The sequence below is a fragment of the Perna viridis genome, chromosome 10 (assembly GCF_037379345.1).
Source record: "Perna viridis isolate PV_CMFRI_1.1 ecotype Kerala chromosome 10, ASM3737934v1, whole genome shotgun sequence".
Taxonomy (NCBI): Eukaryota; Metazoa; Mollusca; class Bivalvia; order Mytilida; family Mytilidae; genus Perna; species Perna viridis.
Window position 1 is genome coordinate 18,704,033 of NC_142454.1, and position 14,523 is coordinate 18,718,555.

The 14,523-nt window shown below is 31.8% G+C and overlaps 2 protein-coding genes across 2 annotated transcripts in view; one reads left to right on the plus strand and one right to left on the minus strand.

The window, feature by feature from the left end:
- The first annotated feature begins 292 nt into the window (after nt 1-292).
- LOC148604826 (uncharacterized) lies at nt 293-6,403 on the plus strand. The gene is made up of 3 exons (XM_088549491.1): nt 293-476; nt 4,128-4,358; nt 5,445-6,403. The coding sequence occupies exons 1-3, from the start codon at nt 316-318 to the stop codon at nt 6,247-6,249; spliced, it is 1,197 nt and encodes a 398-aa protein (XP_088405617.1). The 5' UTR covers nt 293-315; the 3' UTR covers nt 6,250-6,403.
- A 5,426-nt stretch (nt 6,404-11,829) lies between these two features.
- The window catches only part of LOC148604827 (glutamate receptor 2-like), a 30,448-nt gene continuing 27,754 nt past the window's right edge, over nt 11,830-14,523 (minus strand). Inside the window, exon 17 of the mRNA XM_088548054.1 lies at nt 11,830-12,349. Within this exon, the coding sequence (XP_088404180.1) occupies nt 12,260-12,349 (90 nt within the window). The 3' untranslated portion in view covers nt 11,830-12,259. The remainder of the gene's footprint in view (nt 12,350-14,523) is intronic.

Consider the following 14,523-nt stretch of genomic DNA (forward strand, 5'->3'; position numbering starts at 1 on the left):
TTTGAAATGTCCTGATAAAATTTTGGAAAGGCTGTTGCAAAGTATCATTTTAATCTTCTACTGAAACAATCATGTAAGACACCACCTACAAGAACGAAATTCAACATAGTTATTTGATGAATAACAATTCTCAAAATGAGATAATTATACAGACCTTATTTCTAAATTACTTTAAACTACTTCAATTATTTCATTTCATACACATTAACGCTTTAAAATAGTACGTTGATTGAAAATGTCAAATTATGATTTGAGAAATAAATTTACATATGATTGTACCTTGAATCAAAATACTGAAGTATATATGTAACTCTTATGGGACGCTATCTTCATTTTATAAAAAATATGAGAATTTACGTGCTTCGAGTTCTCGTCTGTTGGTTACATTTTATAGTCTGTGCTGCTCGAACTGCCCCATCTGCCCGACAGTCTCTTAAAGATCACCTTGCTATCACTAACTGTGGCCATCTTGAGGCGTAAGTATATATATTTGTGTATTTTATATATTTGTGTATTTGAACAAAGTAAGTTTAGTTTTGTAGAGTTTGTTATTCTGATATTTGTTTCTGTTTTATATTACACGAACGTAATACACATATTTAATATGATATTGTTGATTATTATTTATATCATTTTGAATGTAATTTTATCAAACAAAATATTCTGCATAACACCTAAGTTGACATATTTTAAACATACCGCAGAAATAGGTACAAAGTGCAAAAAGCATAAATTAGTATAAATGTATTGAACTGATTGTTGATTTTGATTTTCTATCATTATACAATGTAACACATAAAACGTCAAGCTCCGAAACCATAATCCATAAATTAGGAAGAAACATATTTCGTCCATTGCAATAATCACAAAGTACAGACCAATTTAGAGCCCATTCAAAAGTATTAAAACGGAACTTCAATACATCACCTACGACCTAACATGTCATTGTTCCTCACTCTATCGGTATCGATGTTTGCATGAAGTTCTACGGCTTTTCGATTTATCAATATACTTAAGTTCTTGTATGGTCCAGACTTTTCATTTAAATAATGTAAGGACAGAATTTTGCTTATTGATTCCATAGGCCTACACTTTTTTATTTTACAATTTCATTTCTGGCTGCAGCTCGAGGTATATCATTTATATGGATATAGGGGGCCACTCAAAACGGCTAGAATACACTAGATGGACTACAATTGAAATATTGTAGTACGATGTATGAAGTATCCGCTAGTCCGCTAGATAATTTCAAATTTATTTTTAGCTTATACCCAAAGATTTCATTATTATTTTATTACATTACCAAGTAAGTTTAGTGTGAATTGATTTAATTTTTTATTTTAATGAAAAAAAAAATCTTTGAATACTTAAAAAAGGCTATTTTTCATTTTCCAACTTTGTTTCATCCATACAAAATTACAAAATTACATTACCCATCCTGCTATACTAATCCGTATATAATGGGAAGTTTACCCAATATGAAGATTGCATTTTATTGTACATGTAACTTTTTTTCTAATTGCTAGCTAATGTATTCGAATTTTTTTTAAGAAATCATATTTGTTCTAGAAACCGTCGTACAATAGGAATTCATAGAAATAGAAAAAAAAAATAGCGATACATCTATATACAGCCGGTCTCTAATGTTTAAAAACATCACTAGACGGTACATATGCTTTTTATTAAATCCAAAATGCCAGAATTTGCCAAAAAAAAGAAAAAACAAAAAAACAAAACAAAAAACGAAAAAAAAAAAAAAAACAAAAAAACAAAAACAAAAACAACGTGGTCAGAAGCTCACGAATGAAATAAATACAAAATATACCAGTTTAAATATTGTAAATATCGATATGCTATACATGTATTTCTAGAATTAACCTTTCATCAGCAGCATTAAAATCAAATATGTAGGAAGATCGTAATCAAAATATTAGTTGTTAGAAGTATTCAAAACCAAAATTATCGAAAGAAGAAGCCAAATTCATCACCGAGAAGTTGTACCATATGCAATGCAAGGAATGAAGCCTCAATGTTTTACGTATTTTTTAAAAAATTTGGAATATTTCTTAATAAAGGCAGATAAAATATGATATAATTCGGGGTCAGACAATAGGAATACGAGACGAACTACAAACACAATAAAGCAAACACATTAAAATAAACGAAAAAGAAAAAAAATGATTATTAAAATTTACATTTCCACGAAATGTGTAGAAGTCGATTCCAGTTTCTTTATCAATCTTTTGAGAAACATATCGTCAATGGAACTGCTTATAATAAATCGAGGCAGCGCAAAACAAACTGGAAATCAAATTTCATCGAAATTGAACAACTTTGAATTTTCATCGCGGGGGCGGCCATTTTGAAAATGGCGATCGATATGTAGTTCAAATTATCGATGGAGCCACAGATTCTTAATCGGGGCGTCTTAAAAGAAGTCGCTTTCCGTTTCCTGATCAGTCTTTTGAGAAACATATCGTCCATGAAACTGCTTACAATCAATCGAGGCAGCGTAAGGAACCTGGATATCAAATTTCATCGAAATCGAACAACTTTGAATTTTTTATGGCGGTGGTGGCCATTTGGTTGTCAATACGTAGTTTAAATTATCGATTGAGCAGCAGATTCTTAATCATAGCGTCTTAAAAACCTATACATCAATGTTCATCAAAATCTGACAACTTTGAATTTTTCGAACGCGGTGGCAGCCATTTTAAAAAAGGCGGCCGATCCATAGCTTAAATTGTAAAATAAGCCACAGATTATTAATCGGGGCGGCTCAGAGAACATAGATATCAATTTTCATGGAAATCGGACAAATTTGAATTTTCGACCGCGTTGGCGGCCATTTTGAAAATGACGGCCTAGTCGCACGCGATTTTTTATCGTGATTTTGTTTGGACTATTGAGCTTACTATATACACCAAGTTGTGTCAAATTCTGATAAGCACTTTTTCGAGATATATGATGTTCCAATTCCGGTGTAGAAAAAATGGGTACGCCTAGTCCGGCGGCCATTTTAAAAAGAAATGACGGCCATTGGAATAAAATGTTTAAAGTTCTGCATCTTTGGAAGAGTAGTTCTAACTTCCTGTGAAGTTTCATCTAAATCAGATAGGGCGTTTCTGAGAAAACGTGCGGACAAATAAATAATTTTTTACGACAGGAGAATTAAAATAATAATAAGAAACACAGTAAAAGTAATAGGTCTCCGCCACTTCGTGGTCGCCAACTTAATAATAGTAATAATAAGAAACAGTACAATAACAACGTGTCGCCCGACATTCGTCTGGGGCGACATTATAATAAGAAACACAGTGAAAACAATAAGTCACCGCCAATTTGTGGTCGGCGACTTAATAAAGATAAGGAAAACAAGACCAAAACAACAAACTAAATAACTAGCAATATAAACTCCTTCAAAATTAGGAATAACATCAGGTGTCCGGAAGGGTAAGCATGTCCTGCTTCGCAAGATGCAACCGTCACATTGTAAGTGAGTATAATCCCGTTAGAGTCTTGTTACACTAATTTAGCGACCCCACATACTTTGTCATGGCAGAGTCACAGAGAGGGTCCAACAATGATTATGGGCAACTGTTGATTAATGTAGATAAACAACACATTACAGTTCATTATTTGAACTAAACGCTAACAGTTTGATCATGAATTTGATAATTAGAAATAGATAAAGCATGCAAAAATTACAATAAAATTATTTAACTTTTTTCTCGAATTCTAAAGTAAGTAAAAGAAATTGTATCTTTGTCTCATTGCAATGACCTTACATGAGTATAATGTCATTTAAACCGGAGAAAATATGTTTGCACCTTTGTTATTCACACAACCTAGCTATACATACATATCTCGAACACAATATATCGAAGAAGCCACGTCACTTTAGCAAGATGTATATGTCAATCCAGTAAGAAGTGAAATATTTTCTCATGTGAGATAGAAACTTCATATCGGCCAATCCAGTAACAATAACGACCGTAAAAAAATTAACAAAGTATAAATAAATTCAATTAAAGGGCATTTAAGGCAATGGTAACGGGAACATTTGAGCATCATGATCAAAAAGCGATTTTTTTTGTAGATTTTACTGATGTTTGTTTTTATTTTAGTCCTCCACCAGCGGCGCAATATCAGGAAGGAAATTTAAACTGCAGCACAACAACATACGAAGAACCATCTAACTACAGTTACTATGACAACGAAAGAATCATGATTAAAGCATCATCTTACTATACAGCGTTCAAGGGATTTCTTAACTTCAAAGAAAACACTCCAAAGTATTGCTTTAGTAATAGCAACCAAGGCCAACTTCTCGATTCATTTGATATTCATTTCAAAAGGTACAATTAAGTGCAAGTTAAGAAATTTGTCTTTCTTGTTAATTTTTTACAAATACGGGACGTACTCGACAAAAAAGTTGGCTACATGGGTCTTTTTTTTTTTCTTATACATCATCTGAAGTTAATTTTGCCCAGAAAAAAATAAAGTTTTTAGTTAGAAGAAATATACATAATAATGATAAAAAACTATATTATAAAGTTTTTTTTAATATGATTGTTTTACTTACTAAATCAATAAGAGTTCTTAATTGTTTACTATTTTTAGAAATGATATTCTCAATTTTTAATGCAGTCATTCTATTTGACAAAAAAGCATGTGCATGCCAAAGCAAATACAGTTGGAAATAAACAATGTTTTGTATAAATATATAATTGAATAGTTGAAAAAAATCAAATCTACCGGATAGTTTAAAAAAAAACACACTTAAAAAAAAAAGATTTTAAAGAAAATGTATTTGTTAGTTATGTATATAGCCAGCTATATATTTCGAAATGATAAACAAACATATTTTTATAAAGCCATCCAGAATTTTCAGTGTTATTCTGTTATGTGTTCGCTCTCTTGAAAAGAGTAATCAAGGGAACCAAGGTCATAGCGGTAATCAAAGGAATGTAATCCAGGGACAAAGACCAGACATGGAAAACAGACATACACAACAAAGTAATTAAAATCATACATACAAAGTAACAAAAGTAAATGAGCTACTCGGACTTCACTAAAAACTGGAAGTATTTAGCTTACAACTGGTAGGGTAAGCGTCCTTTTTTTCTAGAAACACCCGCCGAGTTGCTCGTAAAAAGTCAAGTCCGGGGTAGACAAAGAAAAGTGAAAAGACACATTGTCACAAAACGAGATTTTCTTTTTCAACCGAACGTTTTCATTTTAGTTTGATATATATTTCTATTAACATGCAAATTTTCGTATTCCTTTTAAAGCCAACACATACTGGTATCTCTTGTGCAACAGTAAATCATTTGAAAAAAAGCTTTCATAAGAATCATGATCGATTGTTCAGTATAATAATTTGAAATAATTTATGCAAAGAATATGAAATTTTTCGCTTTTAATCCATTCCTTTTCTGTAGTGAGTCACCACAAAAGCTTGTAGGTGTTGAGTTAACGCCTTGTCGTGGAAGTTACTGGACTAATGGAAAAGTGATATGTTTTCCATGGGAATGTGATCGGTTTTCATACAGAAATGGCAAGTATGATGGCACCAGCTATAGAAACCTTGACGTTGAAATAAACATGCATGACTTGAACAAACTTCCTGATGGTACTTCCATTATCAAATTTGAAGGATCATCAGACCCAAGAACTATATACAATATTGAATTAAATGAAACCGATTACCTAACAACACAACAATTTCTTTCATTTTGTAAAGATGATGGTCCTTGCTATAAAGGAAAATTCCTTAAGAACAACAATGTATTATACCAGTATGGTGGTCGTCCTCCTCTTGAAATGATGAAACTTGGCAACAAAGCTGTCATTGGATTTAGGTATGATCCTAGGGATTTTATTTTTCCAGAGAAATCTTTAGACAAAAGATGCTCTTTCAAAGCCAACGTTAGCTCAGAGATATGTAATTCCCCATCTGGTAGACATGCATGGAAGATTTTGTGGCAATTTCCGCTACCTTTTCCCCAGGAATGGCTGAAAATTAACTTTTTTGTAGGATTTTCATATCTAACGGACTGCACATTTGACCTTTATGTATATATCAACGGGAAGAAGAAACAATTTCTCTCTGCCAAAAGTCCTTGTGGACAACATGCAGACATGAAGTTAGGACATTATCCGTACCCGACAGTTGGCGTGTATGGAAAAGATAAAAACGGGGATGGAGAGTTTAAAATGCGATTCCGTGGCATCAATATGTGGTAAAACCTACACTGGTCTCAATCATTGAATTGTATTGGCTGCTGTGTTAACTTGTTACAGTCTTAACCCATAGTAAATAAGGCAGTGAAAAAAATGCACACGCCATCAGTCTGCCTTTCTTAAGTCATGATTGTAAAGTTTTTGTCTATCAAGATTGGTATCCATTTCATTGTTTTCTTTATTTAGCAATTGCTAGTTCTTGTTAATAAATCATGTTTTGACTATATATGAATTTGTCTATCTTAAATATTGGCATATGTCAACTACGAAAACAACAAAGATTGGAATTTTTTCCGTTGCAAAAAGATAAATTTTAAAGCTAGATTTAAGTGTAACGAGTGCAAAACTGATGTTAGGACAGACACATTGTTCCAAGAACAATTACAAGAACGTGATTGGTCCTACTATATATTACGTGTATATGCAAAGGTCTATTCTTTCCCCTTTCTTTAGTAATTCCTTACTCTCTGGAGCACCCATCAAAATTTAATAAACAAATATAGCAACTATTCTTTAAGAAACTTTGTGCATGTGCAGGTAAAATACTTGTTCTTATAGAAGCTGTTGACCCAGTTTTAATCGGTTCAGTCTAAATGATATGATAATAAGTCGGACACTGGTATGGAATGTCAAATTACGGTTATCACCAACCACCATGTATCACAAGTGATTATAGCGGAACTCTACGTATCAGATTACAATTGCATTTAAACCTATGCTTTTTCAACAGTTTTACTTCTATTCCCCATACTGAATTAAAATCCCGACTCAAAATCATTATACATCGTGGTTATTGATAACAGGACGGTACACCTAGATACAAATATGTAGTTCGTGGTAGATGTTCCTCGCATTCAGCAAAAAAGACCATTCGAAATCATCTTCCAAATATACCGAAAATTTTTTTTTCAAATTGATGGATTTTTTGATCGACAACATATTTGTCCAGTGCGATGGAAGCGTTTTTCAACAACGTCGGCATTCCAATGGGAACAAATTATGCTCCTTTTCTTGCAGAGTATATTCATTCACTCTTATGAGGCTGACTTTATGGCTAATCTAATCCAAAAGAAAGTATATTGTTTAGTTTAGCTAGATCTTTTAATCTCAGTTCTGCTAGTATAGATAACGTATGATCGTTAAACAATCCTAGATCGGGGATTTTATGCATATCATCCACCCCAAAGAACTAGAGATAAAGGGTACTACATACACTCTGATACCAGCCTCATATCTTAACTTACCCTTAAAAGTCGATGGTAAAGGAAAACTATTGATAAAACTATATGACAAACTTTTCATTCCGTATTGTTAACTTTCCTTTTATCTGTAGCAACATCCCTTCATTACATTTGTATGAAGTTTTCATATCACACCTCAAACGTTATGCCACTGGTTACCGTAACTATGCAGACCTTTTGTATCGCACTAGAATTCTTACACTTAGGCTTCTAAAAGAGGGTTATGTTGCTACTAGATTGAAGTCGTCTTTTCAGAAGTTTTATGGTCGTCATCATGAACTCATGGATCATTACGGTGTATCCATCTGCATTATAAAAACTGATTTGTTCAATCTGTTATAATTCTCCTTTCTTCTTTCGTCTACACTGGACATGAATTTTTATGAGCATGTGGGCGGATGTTTCTAGAAAAGCAGAGCACGTTAACGCTTATGATGCACCTGGTCAATGCTCCCAGATTGTAGTGGAGTCTGAGTTGCTCATTTGCTTTTGTTATTTTGTATATATTGTTTTGGTTTGATTTATGTTTTTTTTTGTTGTGCGTTTGGTTCCAATGTCTGGTCTTTTCCATTAGATTATATTCTTTTGATTTCCGCTAGAATCTTGGTTCCCTTGATCACTTTTATTTGATTTTGTGAATATAAAATTACGGCCGCTGTATATTGTACAACAACTGTAGATATGGGCGTAAATCAGTAGAGTTACCATTACAACACTAGTAGATCTAACATCAAGTTACTATGGTTTTATCTTTATTTTCTGTTTACCTCAGCTTGCATTACATTATTGACAGGACATGTGTTAGTTTTATTACCTCAGTCTTTCTTTTTTGTTATACATCCAATATTATCAAATATGTTGAACATTTAGGTTTCTATGAATATAAAATTCCTTGTATAATAGTATGTGTTTTATAACCTTAATAAATGCTCAACGATTTATGTTTATGCAACTCCAATCTTTCTCAGATTAAAAGATAATGAAGTTATAAAGAAACAAATAATTAGCGTGATGTAACAAGACGTTTAAAAGGATTCATACCGCCTCTAAAAACAGTGTAACGATCGCAAAAAAAATGAATTGTAAATCAATGTAGTGCTTGGTTATTACTGGATAAACACCTGCTTATTACAGTAACAAGCAGGATGGAATTGCTTAAGGCCATCTCTATTACCCCTACCATCCTAGAAAACAAGCCTCATCATTAAACAATCACAAAAGATTTAAACGGCAGAAACGAAGGGAAAGCAAATTGGAAAATCGATAGCTTCTTTTATGAGATGTTAAGCCTACGTGCTTAATTTGAAGCATCTAATGAGTTTTTTCTTTTCTGATAACTCCAGAATACAATTCCAGGATATGTCTTAATACCGATAGTGCGACGAATAGAATATGACTTGATTTTCAATTATACCACTATTTTTCATATAGTCAATTACACTAAGTTATGATTTCAATGCAGAATCTAAGCCTAAAATATCAAATAAATCTCTACATTCAATCATGTCAAAATAAGTGATGGAAATGATGTGCCGATATCTTTTCTTATTAGCATACCAATAACATGGTATATTAGAGTATTTCCAATCTGCCTTACGATTTTCAATCATGGATAATTTGCTTGGAATGTTCTCAAGCAAACCGAAAAAAATCATTGAAGAAAACCAACATATATACCACTTTGATTAGATAACAACAATTTTTAAAGATAAACATTCAGACAATCCGCAGGACATATACTCACCCAAGCATGACACCTGGAGAGAAAAGTTTAATCCTATTGTCATTTTGAAAGTAGAAACAAAGATAACACCATTGACTTATGGGAAATATGGGAAGCAAGTATTGTGTATATCTGAGACGTCTATCGCTAATAACGATTTTAGAATCCAGATATTGGTAGTATGGATACTTAATTGATGGTAGATTTTATCGTGTAGAGATATTTCATGCATTGGATGAAAAGAACATCTCATTAATCCAAAAGATTATGTATTTTAATAGTCCAACACGCTGCCTGTAATTGTGTTAACACATAGGAGCATTAGTTTAAAGACTGATGAATCCATCGATAAATTCCACAATCTCAAAATAAATGATGTTAAATGACATGCCCATCCATTGTCTCATTGACTTCGTGCAAACCACATATCACTACTTTCCTTTTATGTTACATGATTGGTGAGAAGCTTTGGTTTGGTTTGAATTAGCCGAAAATCGAAACCAAGACCTACCATAAAACTGGCCAAGAACTTTCCTACGATACCACTAAGGCTGTAAAGCGTGGAGGGGAGGCAATATTAGGGAAAGCAAGCATTTTTGATGATTCTATTTGTACAACACCAAAGGATGTGCCTATACATGTACTATTTGCCAATATTATTTCAAACAGTGGACATACAATCAGGGATCTCCATGGATCAAAATGAACATATGGTTAAGTTTTCTCTTTCCGAGGCTTGACCAGAGGTCCACGGTTCTAGAGAAATCAAAATCACTGGTAGATGTGGTCATTTATTTGATACCATTAAAGAAGTTGTTAAATGTACAAGTCAGTTTAAAAAAAAAGAGATACAAAATCTAACCACTTAGTTAAGATCTAATCAATCAGATTAAAGCAAGAACTGTGTAGTCAGAGTGAACCAGACTTTAAAGATAATTCAATTGCAAAGAACATCATACTTCAAAATTTTGTTGTGAAACCTGTCTAAACTGAATCGTATTGGACATTAAATTTGTTCTATTATAACATATGTTTAGTTTGCCAATGTTTTACCGTAACTATGCAGACTTTTTTTATTCGTGCTAGACTACTAACAATTAGGCTCCTGGAAAAGGGTTATGTTGATACAAGATTGAAGTCATCACTACAGAAGTTTTAAAGTCGTCATCATGAACTCGTGGAGCGTTACGGTGCATCATGAAAATGATTTGTTCATTGTGTCATAGTTTTCCTTTTCTCTTTCGTCTACCCTAGATTTGACTTTTTATGAGCATATCGGCGGGTGTTTCTAGAAAAGCAGAAGACACTTACCCTATCGATGCACATGGTCCATGCTCCCATTTTCTAATGGAGTCCGAGTTGCTCATTTACTTTTGTATGTATTAATTTGGTTATTTCATGTCCTTAGTTAAGTATGTCTGTTTTCCATGTCTGGTCTTTGTCCCTGGATTATATTGTTTTGATTTCCGCTTGAATCTTGGTTCCCGTAATTACTCTTTTAAATAATATACGTTGCTGTAAAGTAACTTTAAAAAAGTGTCTACTTTAGACAGATGTCACTGTATAAAAGATTGAGTTTTATCCAAATAAAGGTGTAAATTACATTGTTATTACGAAACCTTAACTCATAGTATACTGTGAAAACTCTCTGCTCTCCTTTGTTTTAAGTAAGTAGTTGTCTTTATTGAAAAAAGGAAATAGATTGATCAGATTTTATGATTTATAGGCTATTAGACTCCAGTTAAAGACATGCATCGTTATTTGAATAAACGCATTGATAAAATGCCAAAGAAGATAAATACATAAAACAGATGCGCTTTCACGGATTTTTATATATAATAAATGCATAATCAATAAAGAAACGGAAATGAAATTCAAACACCCCTTTTAGCCACATTTAACATGTTTATGTTCATGTTTATGTTAGTTTTCCAATCAATGATCGATACAATATATTATTCGAGTGTGATAAATTAAAGAACCGTAGCATATATTATCATAATACAGAGTGTTACTCAATTCAGACTTTATGCATTTTTAAACATTTCTTGGACATTAAACTGAATATGAATTTCAAATGAACATAACTTGCACTCTCAAAGGTTGACAAAATCAGCTTTGTTGTAATGTGATTTCCAACTAATTATGAACACGCGAAAATTAAAGATCGCGGAAAATTAATATCCCCCTTTATCAAGCACATCTCGAAATTTGCCAGCCCGGTATCTTCTACCAAGAGAACAATACTTCCGATATTTTCGTCACTTTATCAATATTTTTTTTAAAGACCCGTTTATTTTATTTATGAAACATAGTGTTTATAAATGTTTATAAAAATTGTTTATTTTTGTTTCTGCTGTTTTGTCTTGATATCAGTTAGTTGGTAATGTTCTACTATGTATTTTTTGTGAGAGCCTATGATCAATGGAGAATAAATACTGCATTGAATGTAAGGTGGTTTAATTGCTTACATAAAATGTTGTCGTAATATATGTATCAAAGATATTCGTTCGATTTGAATTATGCTTTTTTCAGCATGCCCATATGTAACCAAATATGTAACGCTATCTTGTCAAGGAGAACATTACGAAATTTATATCTTTCCAAGAAATATTTAAGTCCAATATCGATATTTATTTTTTTATATAGATTAAGTAAAATGCGACAGCAAATAATATGTTAGCATCAAATGCACAAGTAATATTTCAATTATATACAAGGAACATTTTTCTTTACAAAAATAGTATATTTTACTACAGTGAAAAAAAATATGTAAAAGCATTTTCTTCAAATACCATACAATTATAGTAAACATTACCACTTATTTCGTAATCAAACATATATACTTTAACTAGATATGCTAGGGCCTTCAAATCTGAAAGTTGGGAAGTAGCACATAGAAATGATGAGAAGTAATTAAATGAAAGTTTCATATCGTCATGTTATATAAAGTTTTATAAAGGACATTCGACTTCGACTTTTTTCTCATATGCTCCATTTCGATGAATACGTAAAACGACAATGCCACGATGATATAATATATGCAGCATCATGACTGGTTATCTGTATCATATTGCCAGCTGTTTGCACTGTCTCCAAATGTCTTTAACTGGTCGTATTCTGGAGGTCCAGTTGCAAACTACAATAAAACCAGGTTAAGTTTTAATTAGCACTCCTCCTTAGAATCATGCAATATGGAATTCATGGCTGAAAAGCCTACATATTTTTGTTTTGTTTAAAATGTTTACAGTACACAGAAATTTACATGTGACTTTTTATATAACCCGTGCTGATAGAAGATTAAAAACAATTAAAGAATGCACTGTAGAATTCAAAAGAAAGGGAGATAACTCCGTAAATGACACTAAAACATAATAAAAACTGTTGGATTTTTAATGTCGATTATCTCATAAGAACAGACAGGTGCAATTGAATAATTATAAATTTCATCATTTAGACCTATAAGGCAACTAAGTAACAAAAATAAAAATGTGTAGGTTATTTTTTAAGTGTATCAAATATTATAGAATTTGCATGATTCTTACAAAGACTGCTACTTAATTGTAACTGCAATTTTTAGGTAAAACATCTGGTAAGATTGAGAGCTAAATTTCTTCAAAATTATTAATAGAGAAATCATTATGTTTATATTATTAAGATGAATTGTGATTTATAATTCGAAAATGTTTATGTACGCTAAAACGAGACCTACAACCAATAAATAATAATAAAAAAAAAACAAAACTAAATGAAAAGTTATATTATTCTATTAATTTATGTAATCTGATACACGTGAATTCCTAAATCATTAAATTGTAGTTCGGTGAAAACATGCGAAATTAGTTCATACTAATTCGTACATGCATGTAGTACTCTTAAAACAGATACGAGTGAGTCCTAGCATTCTAAAGTTACAAAATAGTAGATTTTTCTTAAATAAAGGGTGTACTACAAAATACAGGATAGCACATCATGTTATCACTGAGAAATCTCTATATATTTAATACAAAGTACTCCTACATATCTATATAAAATCTCTTTAATAGGAACCGTGTTTCAACTGATAAGATCATTACAGTAAAAGACAGTGCTATGGATTCTTCCTTCAAATAATTGATTTTCATCTTTGCGAATGATACATCTCAAATTTCTTAAATTTGATGGGATTTGTCATGTTATAAACTAGCGTTTTATTTCCCTTGCTGCCAGCATGTATTTGTAATTTATATTGATTTTTGTCCATTACAGCGACGTATTACACAATCGCAGGAATTTAACTTTAATTATGTTCCACACTTCTGTAGCAAATGAAAGAAAAGTATAAAGCAGATTCAAACAATTATCATGAAATCGTATATACATGCTGCACCTATCGAAATATAACTGATTACAACGCCAAAATTTAATCATTTCTAGTGACAGATAATTTATAATTGTTTTAAAGACTATTTCTTAAATGCGGTTTATCAGAACTTATATAGATTGTACATTAAATACGCATTTTGCAAGAGTTATTGTTCTTGATTTTGTTTGATTTGGTTGATTTTGGTTGGAGATAAATGTATAAAATGTTCTCAAAATTACAGATCTGAGTATGAAAAAGACAATTGTTATGTAAAAACATAGCATATGTAGATTGAAAAAATATAGTTTGTTCAGAGTTTTTTCCACCATGAACCACTTTAATATGGACAGTGTCTAATTTTTATATGGACTGGTACTTAAAACATTTGTCCAAAGAAGGTTTTCAGAAATAAGTATTTTATGACTTTCAACCGCCGACAATTTACCCAGTTAAGTGACCTTCCTGTGTATTTTTTATAATGAAAAAATGTTGAAATTAACAGGTTCATATGTTTGTATGTAAAAAAAAAAAACAAAAATAAAAGTCGGAAACAAAAAAACAAAAACAAAAAAAGAAAAGAAAACAATAAAAAAAATAACAAAAACAAGACAACATAAAGACACTTTAAAAACCGTGCATGAGATTAATATATTTTGGCATATCGTTTAAAAAATATGTGAAAAAATTCAAAAAATTACATTGACATGTAATAAGAGTAATCAGGGGAACCAAGGTTATAGCGGTAATCAAAAGAATGTAATCCAGGGACAAAGACCAGACATGGAAAACAGACATACACAACAAAGAACATAAAGTAACTAAAATCATACATACAAAGTAACAAAAGTAAATGAGCCACTCGGACTCCACTAAAAACTGGGAGCATGGACCGGGTGCACCGGTAGGGTAAGCGTGCTCTGCTTTTCTAGAAACACCCGCCGAGTTGCTTATAAAAAGTCAAGTCCGGG

What these genes read in the sequence shown, in the direction of transcription:
- LOC148604826 (XM_088549491.1), top strand. Translation starts at nt 316, where the DNA reads ATGGGACGCTATCTTCATTTTATAAAAAATATGAGAATTTACGTGCTT. An exon ending in AACTGTGGCCATCTTGAGGC is followed by an intron (nt 477 to 4,127) that starts GTAAGTATATAT and finishes TTTTTATTTTAG; the next exon opens with TCCTCCACCAGCGGCGCAAT. An exon ending in TTTGATATTCATTTCAAAAG is followed by an intron (nt 4,359 to 5,444) that starts GTACAATTAAGT and finishes CCTTTTCTGTAG; the next exon opens with TGAGTCACCACAAAAGCTTG.